The sequence below is a fragment of the Rhinopithecus roxellana genome, chromosome 3, assembly GCF_007565055.1.
Source record: "Rhinopithecus roxellana isolate Shanxi Qingling chromosome 3, ASM756505v1, whole genome shotgun sequence".
Classification (NCBI taxonomy): domain Eukaryota; kingdom Metazoa; phylum Chordata; class Mammalia; order Primates; family Cercopithecidae; genus Rhinopithecus; species Rhinopithecus roxellana.
This window is the reverse complement of record NC_044551.1, coordinates 62,876,564-62,893,601: the sequence shown is the minus strand read 5'-3', so window position 1 is coordinate 62,893,601 and position 17,038 is coordinate 62,876,564. Positions and strand designations below refer to the sequence as shown.

General features: G+C 40.1%; 1 protein-coding gene across 5 annotated transcripts in view; it reads right to left on the bottom strand.

Moving 5' to 3' along the window:
- GTF2H2 (general transcription factor IIH subunit 2) overlaps positions 1 to 17,038 on the bottom strand; it is a 37,271-nt gene that overhangs the window by 19,022 nt on the left and 1,211 nt on the right. For 4 of the 5 annotated variants that reach the window (XM_030927347.1, XM_010380238.2, XM_010380240.2 and 1 more), the window contains exons 2-8: positions 12,617 to 12,704; positions 11,596 to 11,673; positions 11,172 to 11,208; positions 10,749 to 10,835; positions 10,026 to 10,076; positions 9,594 to 9,648; positions 5,206 to 5,311 (exon numbers count right to left, since the gene is read on the bottom strand). In XM_030927347.1, the coding sequence (XP_030783207.1) occupies positions 5,206 to 5,311; positions 9,594 to 9,648; positions 10,026 to 10,076; positions 10,749 to 10,835; positions 11,172 to 11,208; positions 11,596 to 11,673; positions 12,617 to 12,672 (470 nt within the window). In that variant the 5' untranslated portion in view covers positions 12,673 to 12,704. Of the gene's footprint in view, positions 1 to 5,205; positions 5,312 to 9,593; positions 9,649 to 10,025; positions 10,077 to 10,748; positions 10,836 to 11,171; positions 11,209 to 11,595; positions 11,674 to 12,616; positions 12,705 to 15,023; positions 15,122 to 17,038 lie in introns of those variants that run through there. The other variant, XM_030927346.1, reaches the window with a different exon arrangement.

Here is a 17,038-nt window from a genome sequence, read left to right as displayed (position 1 = left end):
TTGGCTCACTGCAACCTTCACCTCCCGGGTTCAAACAATTCTCCTGCCTTAGCCTCCCAAGTAGCTGGGATTACAGGCATGCGCCACCATGTCCAGATACTTTTTGTATTTTTAGTGAAGACAGGGTTTTACCATGTTGGCCAGACTAGTCTTGAACTCCTGACCTCAAGTGATCCACCCGTGCCTTGGCCTCCCAATGTGCTGGGATTACAGGCATGAGCCACCACACCCAGCCAGTATGGATATTTTGAACTCCTTCCATGAATGGCATTTAGAATGGTGAATTCTTTCCAGAAGGTTTTCAGTGTACTTTGCCCAGATCCATCTATGGCAGTCACAGCCTTATGATAATGTATTTCTTAAATAATCAAGATGTGAAAGTTCAAAGTATTCCTTTATCCAAGGGTTGCAGAATGAGTGCTATGTTAGTAGACATGAAAATAACATTAATCTCCTTGTACATCTCAATTAGAGCTCTTGGGTGACTAGGTGCATTGTCAGTGAGCAGTAATATTTTGAAATAAATCTTTTTTCTGAGATAGATCTCAACAATGGGCTTCAAATATTCAGTAAGCCATGCTGTAAACAGATGTGCTGTCATCCGAACTTTGTTATTCCATTTGCAGAGCACAGACTGAATAGATTTAGCATAATTCTTAAGGACTCTAGGATTTTCAGAATGGTAACAAACATTGGTGCCAACATCAAGTCACCAGCTGTATTAGCCCCAAACAAGAGAGGAAGCCTATCCCATGAAGCTCTGAAACCAAGCATTCACTTCTTCTAGCTATGAAAATCCTAGATGGCATCTTCTTCCAACAGAGGGCTGTTTCATCTACATTGAAAATATGAGGCCAGGTGCAGTGGCTCACGCTTGTAATCCCAGCACTTTGGGAGGCAGAGGCAGGAGGACTGCTTGAGCCCAGGAGTTCAAGACCAGCCTGGGCAATGTGGCAAAACCCTACCTCTACAAAAACAACAACAAAAAATACAAAACTTAGCTGGGTGTGGTGGCACACGTCTGTAGTCCCTCCTACTTGCGGGGCTGGGAGAATAGCTTGAGCCTGGGAGTTTGAGGCTGCAGTGATCCATGACTGCACCACTGCACTCTAGCCTGGGTGAGAGAGTGAGACCCTGTCTCAAAAGCAAACCAACAACAAAAGAAAAGAAAAAGAAAATTTGATATTTAGTGTAGTCACCTTCATCAATTATTTTAGCTAGATCTTCTGGATAACTTGCTGCTTCCTCTTGCACTTTTTTTTTTTTTTTTTTTTTGAGATACAGTCTCACAGTATCGCCTGGGCTAAAGTGCAATGGCATGATCTTGGCTCACTGCAACCTCCGCCTCCTGGGTTCATGCAATTCTCCTGCCTCAGCCTCCCGAGTAGCTGGGATTATGGGTGCACACCACCACGTCTGGCTAATTTTTTGTATTTTTAGTAGAGACAGGGTTTCACTACGTTGGCCAGACTGGTCTCGAACTCCTGACCTCATGATCCGCCCACGTCGGCCTCCCAAAGTGCTGGAATTACAGGCCTGAGCCACTGTGTCTGGCCCCTCTTGCACTTTTGTTTTGGAGATAGCTTCTTTCATTAACCTCATGAGCTCAGCTCTGTTAGCTTCAAACTTTTCTTCCGCAGCTTCCTCACTGCTCTCAGCCTTCATAGAATTGAAGAGAATTAGAGCTGTGTTCTGGATTAGAATTTGACTTAAAGGACTGTTGTGGCTACTTTAATCTTCTATCCAGACCATTAAAACTTTCTCCATATCAGCAATAAAGCTGTTTCACTTTCTTATCATTCATGTGTCCACTGAAGCAGCACTTTGAATTTCCATTATGTTTTTCTTTTTTTGAGACAGGATCTTGCTCTATCATACAAGCTGGAGTGCAGTAGCACAATCATAGCTCACTGCAGCCTTAAACTACTGGGCTCAGCCTCCTGAGAAGTTAGGGACTACAGGTGCTCGCCACTGTACCTGGCTATTTTTTTTTTTTTTTGGTAGAGATGGGGGTCTTGCTATGTTACCAGGGCTGGCCTCAAACTCATGGCCTCAGGTAATCCTCCCATCTCAGCCTCCCAAAGTATTGCAGTTACAGGTAAGAGCCACCATGCCCAGCCAAGCACTTTTAATTTCCTTCAAGAACTTTACCTTTACATTCACAATTTGACTAACTGTTTAGCACAAGAGACCTAGCTTTCAGCCCATCTTGCATTTTGACATACCTTCCTCACTAAGCTCAATCACTTCTAGCTTTTGATTTAAAGTGAGACATGCGACTCCCCCTTTCTCTTGAACAATCAGAGGCCACTGTAGGGTTATGATTGGTGTAATTTGAGTGTTTTTTTGTCTTAGGAGATGGGGGGCCCTGAACAGAGGGAGAGAGACTGGAAAACAGCCAGTTGGTGGAGCAGTCAGAACACACATAACGCTTATCAATTAAGTCTGTTGTCTTATATGGGCCCAGTTTGTGGTGCCCTAAAATAATTACAATAGTAACATCAAAGATGACTGATCACAGATCACCATAACAGATATAACAATAATTTACAAAGCTTGAAATATTGCAAGAACTACCAAGTGTGATATAGAAGCATGAAGTGAGCACGTGCTGTTAAAAAAAAATGGCACCAACAGACTTGCTCAACACAGAGTTGCCATAAACTGTCAGTTTGTTAAAAAAAAAAAAAAAAAGTTGGCCGGGCGCGGTGGCTCAAGCCTGTAATCCCAGCACTTTGGGAGGCCGAGACGGGCGGATCACGAGGTCAGGAGATCGAGACCATCCTGGCTAACACGGTGAAACCCCGTCTCTACTAAAAAATACAAAAAACTAGCCGGGCGAGGTGGCGGGCGCCTGTAGTCCCAGCTACTCAGGAGGCTGAGGCAGGAGAATGGCGTAAACCCGGGAGGCGGAGCTTGCAGTGAGCTGAGATCTGGCCACTGCACTCCAGCCTGGGCGACAGAGCTAGACTCCGTCTCAAAAAAAAAAATAAAAAAAGGCCGGGCGCGGTGGCTCAAGCCTGTAATCCCAGCACTTTGGGAGGCCGAGACGGGCGGATCACGAGGTCAGGAGATCGAGACCATCTGGCTAACATGGTGAACAACCCCGTCTCTACTAAAAATACAAAAACCTAGCCGGGTGAGGTGGCGGGCGCCTGTAGTCCCAGCTACTCCGGAGGCTGAGGCAGGAGAATGGCGTAAACCCGGGAGGCGGAGCTTGCAGTGAGCTGAGAACCGGCCACTGCACTCCAGCCTGGGCGACAGAGCAAGACTCCCTCTCAAAAAAAAAAAAAAAAAAAAAAAGTTATCTGAAAAGTGTAATAAAAGTGCAACAAAATGAGGTGTGCCTGTACATACACACCTATGATCAAGTTTAATGTATAAAAATTAGGCACAGTAAGAGATTAACAATAATAATAATAGAACAATTATAACAATGTGCTGGCATCACTACTCCTGCACTTTGGGGTCATTATTAAGTAAAATGACACAAACACTGCAATAGTTTTGACAGTCAATAACAACACTTAATCTGATGACTTAGGCCATTACATGGGTGGGCAGCATATACTGTGTGGATCTACAGGACCAAGGGATGATTCACATCCTGGGCAGGACAGAGAAGGAAGGTGTAGGATTTCATCACGCTACCCAGAATGGCATACAACTTAAATCTTTTTTTTTTTTTTTTTTGAGATGGAGTCTCGCTCTGTCACCCAGGCTGGAGTGCAGTGGCCGGATCTCAGCTCACTGCAAGCTCTGCCTCCCAGGTTTACGCCATTCTCCTGCCTCAGCCTCCCCAGTAGCTGGGACTACAGGCGCCCGCCACCTCGCCCGGCTAGTTTTTTGTATTTTTTAGTAGAGACGGGGTTTCACCATGTTAGCCAGGATGGTCTCGATCTCCTGACCTCGTGATCCGCCCGTCTCGGCCTCCCAAAGTGCTGGGATTACAGGCTTGAGCCACCGCGCCCGGCCCAACTTAAATCTTATGAATTATTTATTACTGAAATTTTCAATTTAATAATTTCAGACCAAGAGTAACTAAAACTGGAAAGTGAAACTGCAGATAAAGGGGGGATTACTGTAATTTAACCTCATAGTAATTCAGTCATAATCACGAACATTAATCTTGTATACCATTTAACTAAAATGATAGCTTGTAGAGTTTTAAGTTGTGGTGACCAGTTTTCACCTATACTAAATAGACGTTTCTATGTTTTCTGCAGCAATTTTATCAGTTAGTTATAGCTTTCCTGCTTATATTTTCATTGTTATCTTCTCAGCTCTCACTGGTAGACCCTACTACTGTACTTACCTCTGTTACATGTGTTACCTCCTTCTCATCCACTTCAAAACTAGAAAAATATCTATTATGTAAAGTTATAAAGTCTGAGCCAGGACAGACTATCCAGAGATAAAATATGTAAGCTTTAGGGAGGCTGAGGTGAGCGGATCGCTTGAGGCCAGGAGTTCAAGACCAGCTTGGCTAACATGGTGAAACCCCATCTGTACTAAAAATACAAAAATTGGCTGGGCATGGTTGCACACACCTGTAATCCCAGCCACCAGGGAGGCTGAGGCACAAGAATCACTTGAACCCAGAAGGCGGAGGTTGTAGTGAGCTGAGATCATGCCACTGCACTCCAGCCTAGGTGACAGAGCAAAACTCTGTCTCGAGAAAAAAAAAAAAAAAAAAAAAAATATATATATATATATATATATATATATATAAGCTTCAACTATACTAAGTATTTCCTTTCGGGTCTTGGCTCTATTCCACATAGCTGAACTTGCCATATCTATTAATTTACAGATATATGAGGTTGGTGCAAAAGGAATTGTGGTTTTGGCCATTATTTTCAAAATAAATTAATAAATGTTAATAAAGGTACAACCAACTTACAATTATTATACTACATTAAATTTCATTTTAATAAAATATTTTTTACCAACATATTTCTTTTGTACTATTGATATTGACAACAGTTTTAAATTATATTTTTATAAAACCTTTAACATCCTACTAAAATGTAAAATAAAAATTACTAACCAACACCACACTAAACATCATAAATGACATTACATACTTTTCGTACTTAACAATTTTGTTATAGCTGTGTTTATGGGCCCCATATTAACACATCATTTCAACTTAACTCATGTAAAAAACTTCTAATTCAATTATACATAATGTATAATACTAACTTTAGAGTTTGCATAGCCATGCTTAGGGAATTATAAAGAGATGGCTCTCCATGGCAGGTCATATCCACAGCTTTCTTCAAAGACGTTACATGTTTTCTTGGGTTTCCTAAAACAGAAATAAGATCTTTAAATAAAATACTATATATTAAAAAACTTTCTTTCTCTCAAAATTTACATATCTGTGATGTTAAAGAACAGAATCCTTTCAATTTGCATTTCTGTTAGAATTTTATCTGAAATATTTTGTAAATAGTCTCACTTCATACTGAAAAACAGAATACAAATAATCTCCTTATAGATTAGCATACATATTTTAAAATAATACTAACCTAGAGTGCATTTTTTTACTCTTAATATTTCCACATTTTATCATTTTTAAGACCAATACATTTTCACATTTTAACATCTCTGAAATCAGCATGTGTTTAATAATCACTGGTAGCCAGCAGCACTTGTAACATAGTCTTTGCCTGCTCATATGTGAACCTACAAATAGGTCTTCACATGTTGTTGCTTCAATTGCATTATGTACATTGTCCTCTTCATGGTGAGTTTAACTGCTATTTAAAATGTTTTTAAGGCCGGGCACGGTGGCTCATGCCTGTAACCCCAGCACTTCGGGAGGCCATGGCAGGCAGATAACCTGAGGTCAGGAGTTCAAGACGCACCTGGCCAACATGGTGTAAATCCCATCTGTACTAAAAATGCAAAAATTAGCTGGGTGTGGTGGCACACACCTGTAATCCCAGCCACTAGGGAGGCTGAGGCACAAGAATCGCTTGAACCCAGAAGGTGGAGGTTGCAGTGAGCTGAGATAACACCAGTGCACTCCAGCCTGGGCAACAACAGCGAAACTCCATCTCAAAAAACAAACAATAAAATGTTTTTAGAAAGGTTGTTAATACAAAAGGCTATATTTTTATGTAGAAAGGCATGGAACACAGCAGTGAGGCATAAATTTATTATTAATGAAGCAAATATTGATGGAAGAATGCATGCAATCCCGTATTTTTCTTGAGGGAAGAAATCAAGAGCTTTACAAGACCTAAGAAAGGAATATTCCCACAAATAGACAAAGCTGTGTTATCTTCTCTTACCAAATAGCATCTGAAAAGATTGTCTATCTTATGCCAAGCGATTCAAATGAAGGGGGGAGAAGTTGCCAAATCCTTTTCTTTCTTTTTAATACAAAAATTTTTTATAGACAAGATCTGGCTCTGTTGCCCAGGCTGGAGTGCAATGGGGCAATCTCGGCTCACTGCAACCTCCACCTCCCAGGCTCAAACCATCCTCCCACCTCAGCCTCCCAAGTAGCTGGGACTACAGGTGCCCGGCACCATACTCGGCTAAATTTTTTTTATATTTTTGGTAGAGACAGGGTTTCACCATGTTGTCCGGGCTAGTCCTGAATTCCTGGATTCAAGCAATCCTCCGGTCTCAGCCTCTCAAAGAACTGGGAAGTCGCCACGCCCAGCCCCCAAAGTGACAGACATGTCAAATTACCAAGAAGCTAGTATAGCCAACCCATATATCATTTGATATTGTGTCAAAGTTTAACTACTACGACTTTTCCTTCTTAATGGCTTATAAAAGTATATTGTAATTGATGGAATCTGAGTTTCAATGAAATATAGTATTCCGTAAACATTTTCCATTTCAGCACTGTCTTCGTATCAATCAATAATCTATGTATCATTAAATTGATTTTGTCATAAAATATAATTCATCAAAGTATACTTTTAAATGTTTAATTTTTAATCTGTCACTATTACACATAATGTTACAAAGAGTATTTTTGTAGAGTGATCATTCTCCTTCCATAACAATTCCTAAATATAATTTCAGGAACAATTTTTATGCTATTCTAAAAAATACTGAACTAATTTATAAGACTATCAGCACTATAAATAACAGTTTCTCTGTGGTTCCACAAGCAACATATTGCTTTTGAAACTTAATTTTGCTCATTTAAAATATATTAAAAAATAAAATGTTATGGAATTGGGTGGAGTTTTTTTGGATTACTAGTTTCCATTATTTAATTTCTGGGGTTTTTTTCTGTGTGAATCATGTCTTCTTTGTCTATTCATCAACTTGGGAGCTCCCTTGAGTTTTTATTCATCTGAGTAAGTTTTAAAATATTAACTATTTGTAATATTTAATATTTACTGCAAGTATTTTAGATTCATAAATTTTAGAGATGGAAAGTACCTCACTAAGCAGTCCAAATCCCTCACTTCATAAGTGAGAAAATTAATCTAAATCTAAACAAGTGAAATCATTTGCCCAAAGACATATGCCTACTTAACTACAGGACCAGCAGCACCCAAACCTAGATCTCCTGGCTCTCTATCCACTTCTCTTCCTACCCTACAAAATTATTTTTAATCTCCCACTGTGTTATGGGTATAGGAAAAAAGCATACCATAATAGTGTCAGTGTGGTTTACAGCAGTGGTCTGATTGGAGGAAAAAAGGTGGCTTCAAGAGGCCTGTCAGAATCTCCAGAGTATTTTTCATCTTTACATATATGACTTCACTAACATCCATAGAAAACTGCTGGGGCTGGGCATGGTGGCTCACACTTGTAATCCCAGCACTTTGGGAGGCTGAGGTGGGTGGATTACCTGAGGTCAGGAGTTTGTGATCAGCCTGGCCAGCATGGTGAAATTCTATCTCTACTAAAAATAAAAAAATTAGCCAGGCATGGCAGCACACACCTGTAATCCCAGCTACTCGGGAGGGGGAGGCAGGAGGATCACTTGAATCCGGGAGGTGGAGGTTGCAGTGAGCCAAGATAGCGCCACTGCACTCCAGCCTGGGCCACAGAGTGAGAGATTCCTTCTAAGAAAGACAGAAAGACAGACGAAAAACAGAAAGGAAAGACAGAAAGAAAGAAAGAGAGAGAGAGAGAGAGAAAGAAAAAGAAAGAAGGAAAGAAAACTGCTGGTAATTTGGGGTGGGGAAAGTGAGAGGAAAGTATTGACCCTATAGCCCTACCTTGGAGGAACCATTTTCTTCCACTACATAATAATCCTGCTTAGTTCATGTGGTGCTGACCCTACTTCTATCCTGCTCTGGGCATCGGCAGGCAATCGAAGCATACAAACAAAATACTTCATTCACTGGCCACTTTGTTCATGGATGGGCAAATCGTAAGTCAGGCCAATCAGAGTTCTCCTTAGATGTGTGCTGAAGCTATAGGCTACGGGTACAATGTAGACTGGAACAATTAAGAGACATCTTTTCCACTTCCAGAAAATCTATCTGAGAATGAAGCCAGACAAAGCCAGGACCCCAACATACGCAGCAACTATATATGGAATTGGCCCACCTTTGAACATAGCCAAAAATGTTCCTTCTGCACCTAAGCTGGCGTGACATTCTTTTGGTTACTCACAACTGAGTTTCTTGGATCACTTCAAGCCAATGTACATTTCACTCCTCACTGCATTTAATGAAAAACTACTAATGAAGAAAGTATGTCATTTCCCTTATGTGTGTTGTCAAGGATAAAAGGTTGAGAACCAGATTTAAGGGACAGTGTATTTCACAGAAAATAAAATAGAATCAGTGATGCAAATTTGTAACAGCATATATACCAAAGCAAATTTAAAATGCCATTACTACGTTTTGCAACTAAAATTCAGTTAGGTATGTCATGGAAGCAGAAAAATTGATTCAGTAGCAATAGCTACAGTTTAATTTTTATACTTTTTCCCTTTTAAATTAGATGCTTAACTTTTTAAAATTTAAGATTAACTGGATTTTATAAATGATTACAATAAGTGTATTTTAATATTTTCAGGATAAGGCCAGGCGCAGTGGCTCAAGCCTGTAATCCCAGTGCTTTGAGAGGCCAAGGCAGGCTGATCACAAGGTCAAGAGATCGAGACCATCCTGGCCAACATGGTGAAACCCCATATCTATTAAAATACAAAAAATTAGGAGGCCGTGGTGGTGGGCACCTGTAGTTCCAGCTACTCAGGAGGCTGAGGCAGGGAATCGCTTGAACCCGTGAGGCAGACTTTGCAGTGAGCCGAAATCATGCTACTGCACTCCAGCCTGGTGACAGAGCAAGACTCTGTCTCCAAAAAAAAAAAAAGAAAGAAAGAAAAAAAAAAATTTCAGGATAAGCACACATAGATTTTAAATTAAAACATTTATATTCAATGTAATTATTATTTACCACTATGAAGAACTCAATTTAGAATAGTTAACTTTGTATCCTAAGAATATAATGGTGGGGGAAATGTTATTAAATTGTTTCCCCTAGAGAAGACAGAGGAACCCTTCACGTTACTTATTAAGCAGACATACAAACAGGGCTACGAGGTTGGGTAAATAAAGCAAAGTCCTTGAGTCATGTAAAGGTAATTTTATGCATACCTGAGAGTTCAGTCAATTTTTCAGCTCTTTTACTCTTAGTCACAATTATTCCTATCTTGAAATAAAAACAAAAATTATTATTAATCTAACAAGTTATTTCCTCCCATTAAGAATATATATAACTATTCCTGTAGATCATATTGGGGCAGAAAAAAAATAATTTACATAGCTAAAATAAACAAGTAATTACAAAAGAAAGAAGCAACAGGTGAGAAACTTTTTCTCATGGTGCTTTTGGTAAATAAATTTAGCTATGAGTTCACCGTACACTGTTTAACTTTTAGAGTTATTATGCTTTTCATTTTTAAGTATACCGGAAACTGGTTAAACAATTTGGGTAATTCACAAAATACATGTCCAATTTTAAAAAATTAATTACATTTGGAAGCAAAACAGGAATCTAATTCTGAATTCTATCATTTATATACGTACCTGACTAATAGGATTTTGATCAAAATATTCCTCTACAAAGTATTCCAACAACTGTTTAAATAAAAAAAGACACACTAGATAAAGGCAAAATAACAATCATAAAGAACATGTCCAACTGATGTTTATGAACCGTTTCAAGCATCACTTCTCATGATTTTTAAACTTACAGATTTTCAAAAAATTTTAAGTAATAAAAATATTAAACAGTAAAAACCTTAATTTTAAATGGTGGGTAATGAGATAGGTTTGAGCTAGGTTTTAAAAGATGGAACCATTTGGATGTATCAGAAAAAATTTCAAAGAGGAAAAGATCCAATGAAGAGAGATGGGAGAACGAGCAGAATTGAGAATAGGTTTTGATAAATTAGGAATAATATGAACATATTTGTAATCTGAGGAGACAGATTTAAGTAAGACAAAGGAGAATGAAGATTCAATAAAGAAAAGGGATAACTGACAAACCAAGATCCTGACGTGGGGTGGGAGGACAGAAATTAAAAACACAAATAATTAGCTATGTTGGTTTAAAATTTCCCTAAATGACCTGGCAGTACTTCTACTTAGCTATCATTAGTACTAACTAAAAATACAAGGCAAAAAATAAAAAATATTGCATTCTTTAAAAATATCCTTTAGAATCCAGTGTCCTTCCCCACTTTTTTAGTAGAAGTTTAGGTGATTTTGGTATAAATTTAAATGATTTAGCATAAATTTAAATTTTACCTTTAAAGTACACGTCAGTCTATTAGGCTTTAAATCTTGGTCTTCCATTGTTCTTGATCCATCTACTACCACATAAAGGTGGCGCATCTACCAGAAAAAAGAAAGGGCCAATTTCAAGTACTTGTTTTGTTTTGTAGAAAATGGGTCTCACTCTGTTGCCCATGTTGGTCTCAAACTCCTGGGCTCAAGCAATCCTCCTGCCGTGGCCTCCCAAAGAGCTGGGATTATAGGCATGAGCCACTGTGCCCAGCCTCAAGTGCCATTTTGATTAGTAAAAATAGTATTTAATAATTACATATTCTATGCACATATTTTTAATGTATTCTTTTAAAAACTTTGTTATTTCGCTATTGTTTTTTCTAGCAAGTCAGAATATTTCTCTAACCTAAACTAGTTCTGTACTAGTAAAAAATAATGACATACCATTCCAAGTCGAACTTGTCCATGGTGCTCAAATACTCTGTTAAAATTATACAAACATTTTAATGGAATTCAATGTACTATCCCCCCCCAACACACACAAAAAATACAACTTTCCAATTGACCTGCTTTTTCTTTTTTTCTAATTCTGATTAAGAATGTCATAATGTGCATTTTTAGTGGAGTAAATAATTAACTTATGGAATACAATACACATAATTATAGGTATTATAGATAGTCTCTAAAGACCATTTCCTGCTGAGGCAAGGGTAGGTGGCTAGTTCTTTCCCCACAGTCAGAAGACAATAGGTCAGTTTCCCTGAAACACAGCTGAAGTCTGAAGTGAAGTACTGAGGAGTGTTTATAGACAGAAAGGCTTAAAATGAATATATTTTACCTTTTTAACATACGTAGGAAGGTTACATACCTTTTTCTCTTTGCCTTGAATAGAATGTCTTCTATTGTAGCTTTAAGTGATCCAGATTCATCTTCTTTAAGAATCTCCCTATAAGTCATAATTATTTGTTTGAAAAGACAAGCTAAAATGATTACTAGCCCAAATGAAATGAAAATATATGTCCACACAAAGATCTGCATGTGAGTGTTCATGGCTGCATTTACCTAACAGCCAAACACCGTAAAGAACCTAAATATCCACAGACTAGTGAATGGATAAACAACAATGTGGCATAACCATAGATGGGAATACTATTCAGCAATAAAAAAGGAATGAAGTATCAATACACACTGCAACATGGATGAGTCTTGAAAATAAGTGAAAGCCAGCCACAGCAGACCACCATGCTATAATAAGTCATGCATTGCTTACTGACAGGGATACATTCTGAGAAATGCATTGTTAGGTGATTTCATTATTGTGTGAATATCACAGGGTATACTTACACAAACCTAGATGGTATAGCCTACCACACGCCTAGGTTACGAACCTGTACAGCATGTTACTATACTGAATATAGTAAAGACAACTGTAACACAATGGTCAGTATTTGTGTATCTAAACATACATAGAAAAGGTATAGTAAAAATACAGTATTATAATATTATGGGACCACTGTCATATATGCAGTCTGTCTTTGACCAAAACATCATTATGCGGCACATGATTGTATATGATCACATTTTTGTGAAATGTCCAGAAAAGGTTAAAATTTAGAGACAAAAAGTAGACTAATGATTGCCTACAGGTGGAATTAAATCAAGATTAAATTAATTGTAAAAGGACATGAAGGATCTTACTGGAGTGGTTACAATGTTCTAAAACTGGTTTATGATAATGGCTGCACAGCTAAGTATTAATAAAAAATCACTGAATTGTACATTGGAAATGAGTGAATTTTAACAATGTAAAATATACTTTAATAAAGTTGTAAAAAAAAAAAAAAAGACAATGTCTAAAAGAAAAGACAGGGCAATAATGCTCTCCTTACCATGTTCTTTCATAGCCTCCTTCCCATCGCTTAGTTCTTTCAGGTTCTTCATCCATTTTTTCAAAACTGTATTTTATTATTCAATAATCTGTAAAAACCATTAGAATGTAAGTTATCTAAAGATGTTTGTTACAAAATGCATCCAATTAAATTTGAAAATTAGACATATATATAAAGTAAAAAAATCGAATGCCAGGTCATCTTATTCTTTGTATTTTACTTAATAATTGTCATTAAAAATCTTCATAGAACTCCATTTCTCATTTTCAAGAAATAATATGAACATTGATACACAAACTTGGCACTAATAAAAATAAGCATCTTTTTACGATTTGTAAAAGAACAAAAATGCTTTATAGATATGTCACATGACAAAACTACTTTATAGATGCTTTATAGATGTGTCACATGACACATGACTGTAAAATTGTGAGGAGTCAGTATGGGTGTAAACTACTACAGCTGAGTGACATGTGATTCATTGTACTATCTCTCTTTGTGTATGTCTGAATTTTCTCATAATCAAAAGTTTTTAAATCACATTTATTATTTATAAATGGGTAAATGCTATGGCTCATAATTCAAAAAAAAGGACACAAAATTAAGCATAGTTCTTTCAGACATCTCCAAACTGCTTTCCACAGTGGATGAACTAATCTACATTCCTACCAACAGTGGATAAGCATTCCCTTTTCTCCACAACCTTGCCAACATCTGTTATTTTTTGACTTTTTAATAATATCCATTCTGACTGGTGGTGAGATGGTTCTGTGGTTTTGATTTACATTGTGGTTTTGGTTTGCATTTCTCTAATGATCAGTGATGTTGAACATTTTTTCATATATTTATTGGACACATGTATGTCGACCCAACAATCCCAATACTGGGTACATACCCAAAGGAAAATAAAATCATTCTACCAAAAGTACACATGCACTCATGTTAATCACAGCACTATCCAAAATAGCAAAGACACTGAATCAACTTAGATGCTCATCAGTGGTGCACTGGATAAAGAAAATGTGGTACATAATATATCATGGAAGACTAGCAGCCAAAAAAAAAACAACAAAAAAAACCCACAATGAAATCCTGTCTTTTGCAGTAACATGGATACAGCTGGAGGCCATTATCCTCACTGAATTAACAGGAACAGAGTCCCAACGCAGTGGCTCACGCCTGTAATCCTGGCACTTGGGAGGCCGAGGCAAGTGGATCACCTGAGGTCAGGAGTTCGAAATCAGCCTGGCCAACATGGTGAAACCCTGTCTCTACTAAAAATAGAAAAAAATTAGCCAGGCGTGGTGGCGAGCACCTGTAGTCCTATCTACTTGGGAGGCTAAGGCAGGAGAATCACTTGAACCTGGAAGGCAGAGAGGCTGCAGTGAGCCGAGATCGTGCCACTGCACTCTGGCCTAAAAAAAAACAGGAACAGGGAACCAAATACAGCATGTTCTCATTTACGAGTGGGAGCAAAACAGAGTACACATGGACATAACGATGAGAACAGACATTGGAGACTACTAGACGAGGAAGAATGGGAGAGAGTGAGGGCTGAAAAACTGCCTATTAAGTACTAAGTTTACTACCAGGGTGACGGGATCATTTGTACACCAAACCTCAACAACAAGCAATTTATCCATGTAACAAACATGCACACATACTCCCTGAAAATAAAAGTTGAAAACAAAACAAAACAACAAACAAACACAGGCCAGGCCCAGGTGCAGTGGCTCCATCCCTGTAATCCCTGCACTTCGAGAGGCCAAGGTGCGGATCACCTGAGGTCAGGAGTTCAAGACCAGCCAGGCCAACATGGCGATACCCGTCTCTACTAAAAATACATAAATTAGTTGGGCATGGTGACGGGTGCCTGTAATCCCAGCTACTAGGGAGGCTGAGGCAGGAGAATTGCTTGAACCTGGAGGGCAGAAGTTGCAGTGAGTCACAAAAAACAAAAACAAAAACAAAACCAGGCCGGCTATGCTGGCTCACACCTGTAATTCCAGCACTTTGGGAGACTGAGGCAGGTGATCACTTGAGGTCAGGAATTCAAAAATTAGCTAGGAGGTTGGTGGGGGCGGGCGCCTGTAATCCCAGCTACTGCGGAGGCTGAGACAGGACTGCTTGAACCCAGGAGGCACGGAGGCTGCAGTGAGCCAAGATCATGTCACTGCACTCCAGCCTGGGCAACAGAGTGAGACCCTGCCTCAAAAAGAAAGAAAAGAAAGGAAAGAGAGAGAGAGAGAGAAACAGGCACGGTGGCTCACGCTTGTAATCCCAGCACATTGGGAGGCCGAGGCCAGCAGATCATTTGAGGTCAGGAGTTCGAGACCAGGCTGGCCAACATAGTGAAACCCCATCTCTACTAGAAATACAAAAATTAGCAGGGCATGGTGGTACACACCTATAATCCCAGCTACTTGGGAGGCTGAGGTAGGAGAATCGCTTGAACCTAGGAGGTAGACACTGCAGTGAGCCGAGGTTGTGCCACTGTACTCCAGCCTGGGTGAAAGAGCAAGACTCTGTCATTCATTCATTCATTCATTCATAAATAAATGTCCTCATCATACCTCCACCCTCCCCAATGCAATCTCCCTCTCCACTCCACCACCTCCTGGCTCACTGCAACCTCCGCCTCCCGGGTTCAAGTGATTCTCCTGCCTCAGCCTCCCGAGTAGCTGGGATTGCAGGTGCGTGCCACCATGCCCAGCTAATTTTTGTATTTTTAGTACAGTCAGGGTTTTGCCATGTTTTGTATTTTTGTAGAGCCAGGGTTTCACCTGACTTGTCAGGCTGATCTCGAACTCCTGACCTCAAGTGATCTGCCCATAAATGGAATATTTTTGTTTCTTTTTTTTTTTTTTTTTTTTTTTTTTGAGACGGAGTCTTGCTCTGCCGCCCAGGCTGGAGTGCAGTGGCTGGCTCTCAGCTCACTGCAAGCTCCGCCTCCCGGGTTCACGCCATTCTCCTGTCTCAGCCTCCCGAGTAGCTGGGACTACAGGCGCCCCCCTCGTCGCCCGGCTAGTTTTTTTTTGTATTTTTTAGTAGAGACGGGGTTTCACCGTATTAGCCAGGATGGTCTCGATCTCCTGACCTCGTGATCCGCCCGTCTCGGCCTCCCAAAGTGCTGGAATTACAGGCTTGAGCCACCGCGCCTGGCCTGTTTCTTTGTTTTGAGACAGTTTCACTCACCAACTAGGCTGGAGTGCAATGGCGCTATCTCAGCTCACTACAACCTCTGCCTCTGGGTTCAAGTGATCCTCCTGCCTCAGCCTCCCAAGTAGCTGGGATTATAAGAGCTACCACCACACCTGGCTAATTTTTGTGTTTTTAGTAGAAATGGGGTTTCGCCATGGTGGCCAGGCTGGTCTCGAACTCTTGACCTCAGGTGATCCACTCACCTCGACCTCTGAAAGTGCTGGGATTACAGGCGTGAGTCACCGCACACAGCCTAAACTGAACATTTTGCTCTTCCCTGTTTTCTGTTACGTATTGCGAACTTCAAAAATGAAAAACTCACATAACGTTCTCAATGTTTTTTTTTTTTTTTTTTTTTTTTTTTTGAGACGGCGTCTCGCTGTGTCGCCCAGGCTGGAGTGCAGTGGCGCGATCTCGGCTCACTGCAAGCTCCGCCTCCCGGGTTCACGCCATTCTCCCGCCTCAGCCTCCGAGTAGCTGGGACTACAGGCGCCCGCCACCACGCCCGGCTAGTTTTTTTTTTTGTATTTTTAGTAGAGACGGGGTTTCACCATGTTAGCCAGGATGGTCTCGATCTCCTGACCTCGTGATCCACCCGCCTCAGCCTCCCAAAGTGCTGGGATTACAGGCTTGAGCCACCGCGCCCGGCCCGTTCTCAATGTTTTTAAACTCAAATTCTTGGCAGGGCACGGTGGCTCAAACCTGTAATCCCAGCACTTTGGGGGGCCAACGCAAAAGGATCGCTTGAGTTCAGGAGCTCAGATCAGCCTGGGCAATAACCTCGTCTCTACAAAACATCAAAAAATTAGCTGGGCGAAGTGGCGAGTACTTGAGTCCCAGCTACTTGGGAAGCTAAAGTGGGAGGATGGATTGAGCCCAGGCACGTCAAGGCTACAGTAAGTCATGTTCACTACTGCATTCCAGACTGGGTGACAGAGTGAGACCCTGTCTCAAAATAAGTAATTATAAATATATAATATATATTGTAAATATAAAAATAAATAGCAACTGAGAGACTTTTGGATGATCGTATCAAAGGACTTCTTTTTTTTCCTTTTTTTTTTCTGAGACAGTCTTGCTCTGTCGCCTAAGCTTGGAGTGCAGTGACACGATCTCAGCTCACTGCAACTTCCACCTCAGGGTTCAAGCGATTCCACTGCCTCTTCTGTCTCCGGCATAGCTGAGATTAAGGCGCACACCAACACAGCTAACTTTTTTTTG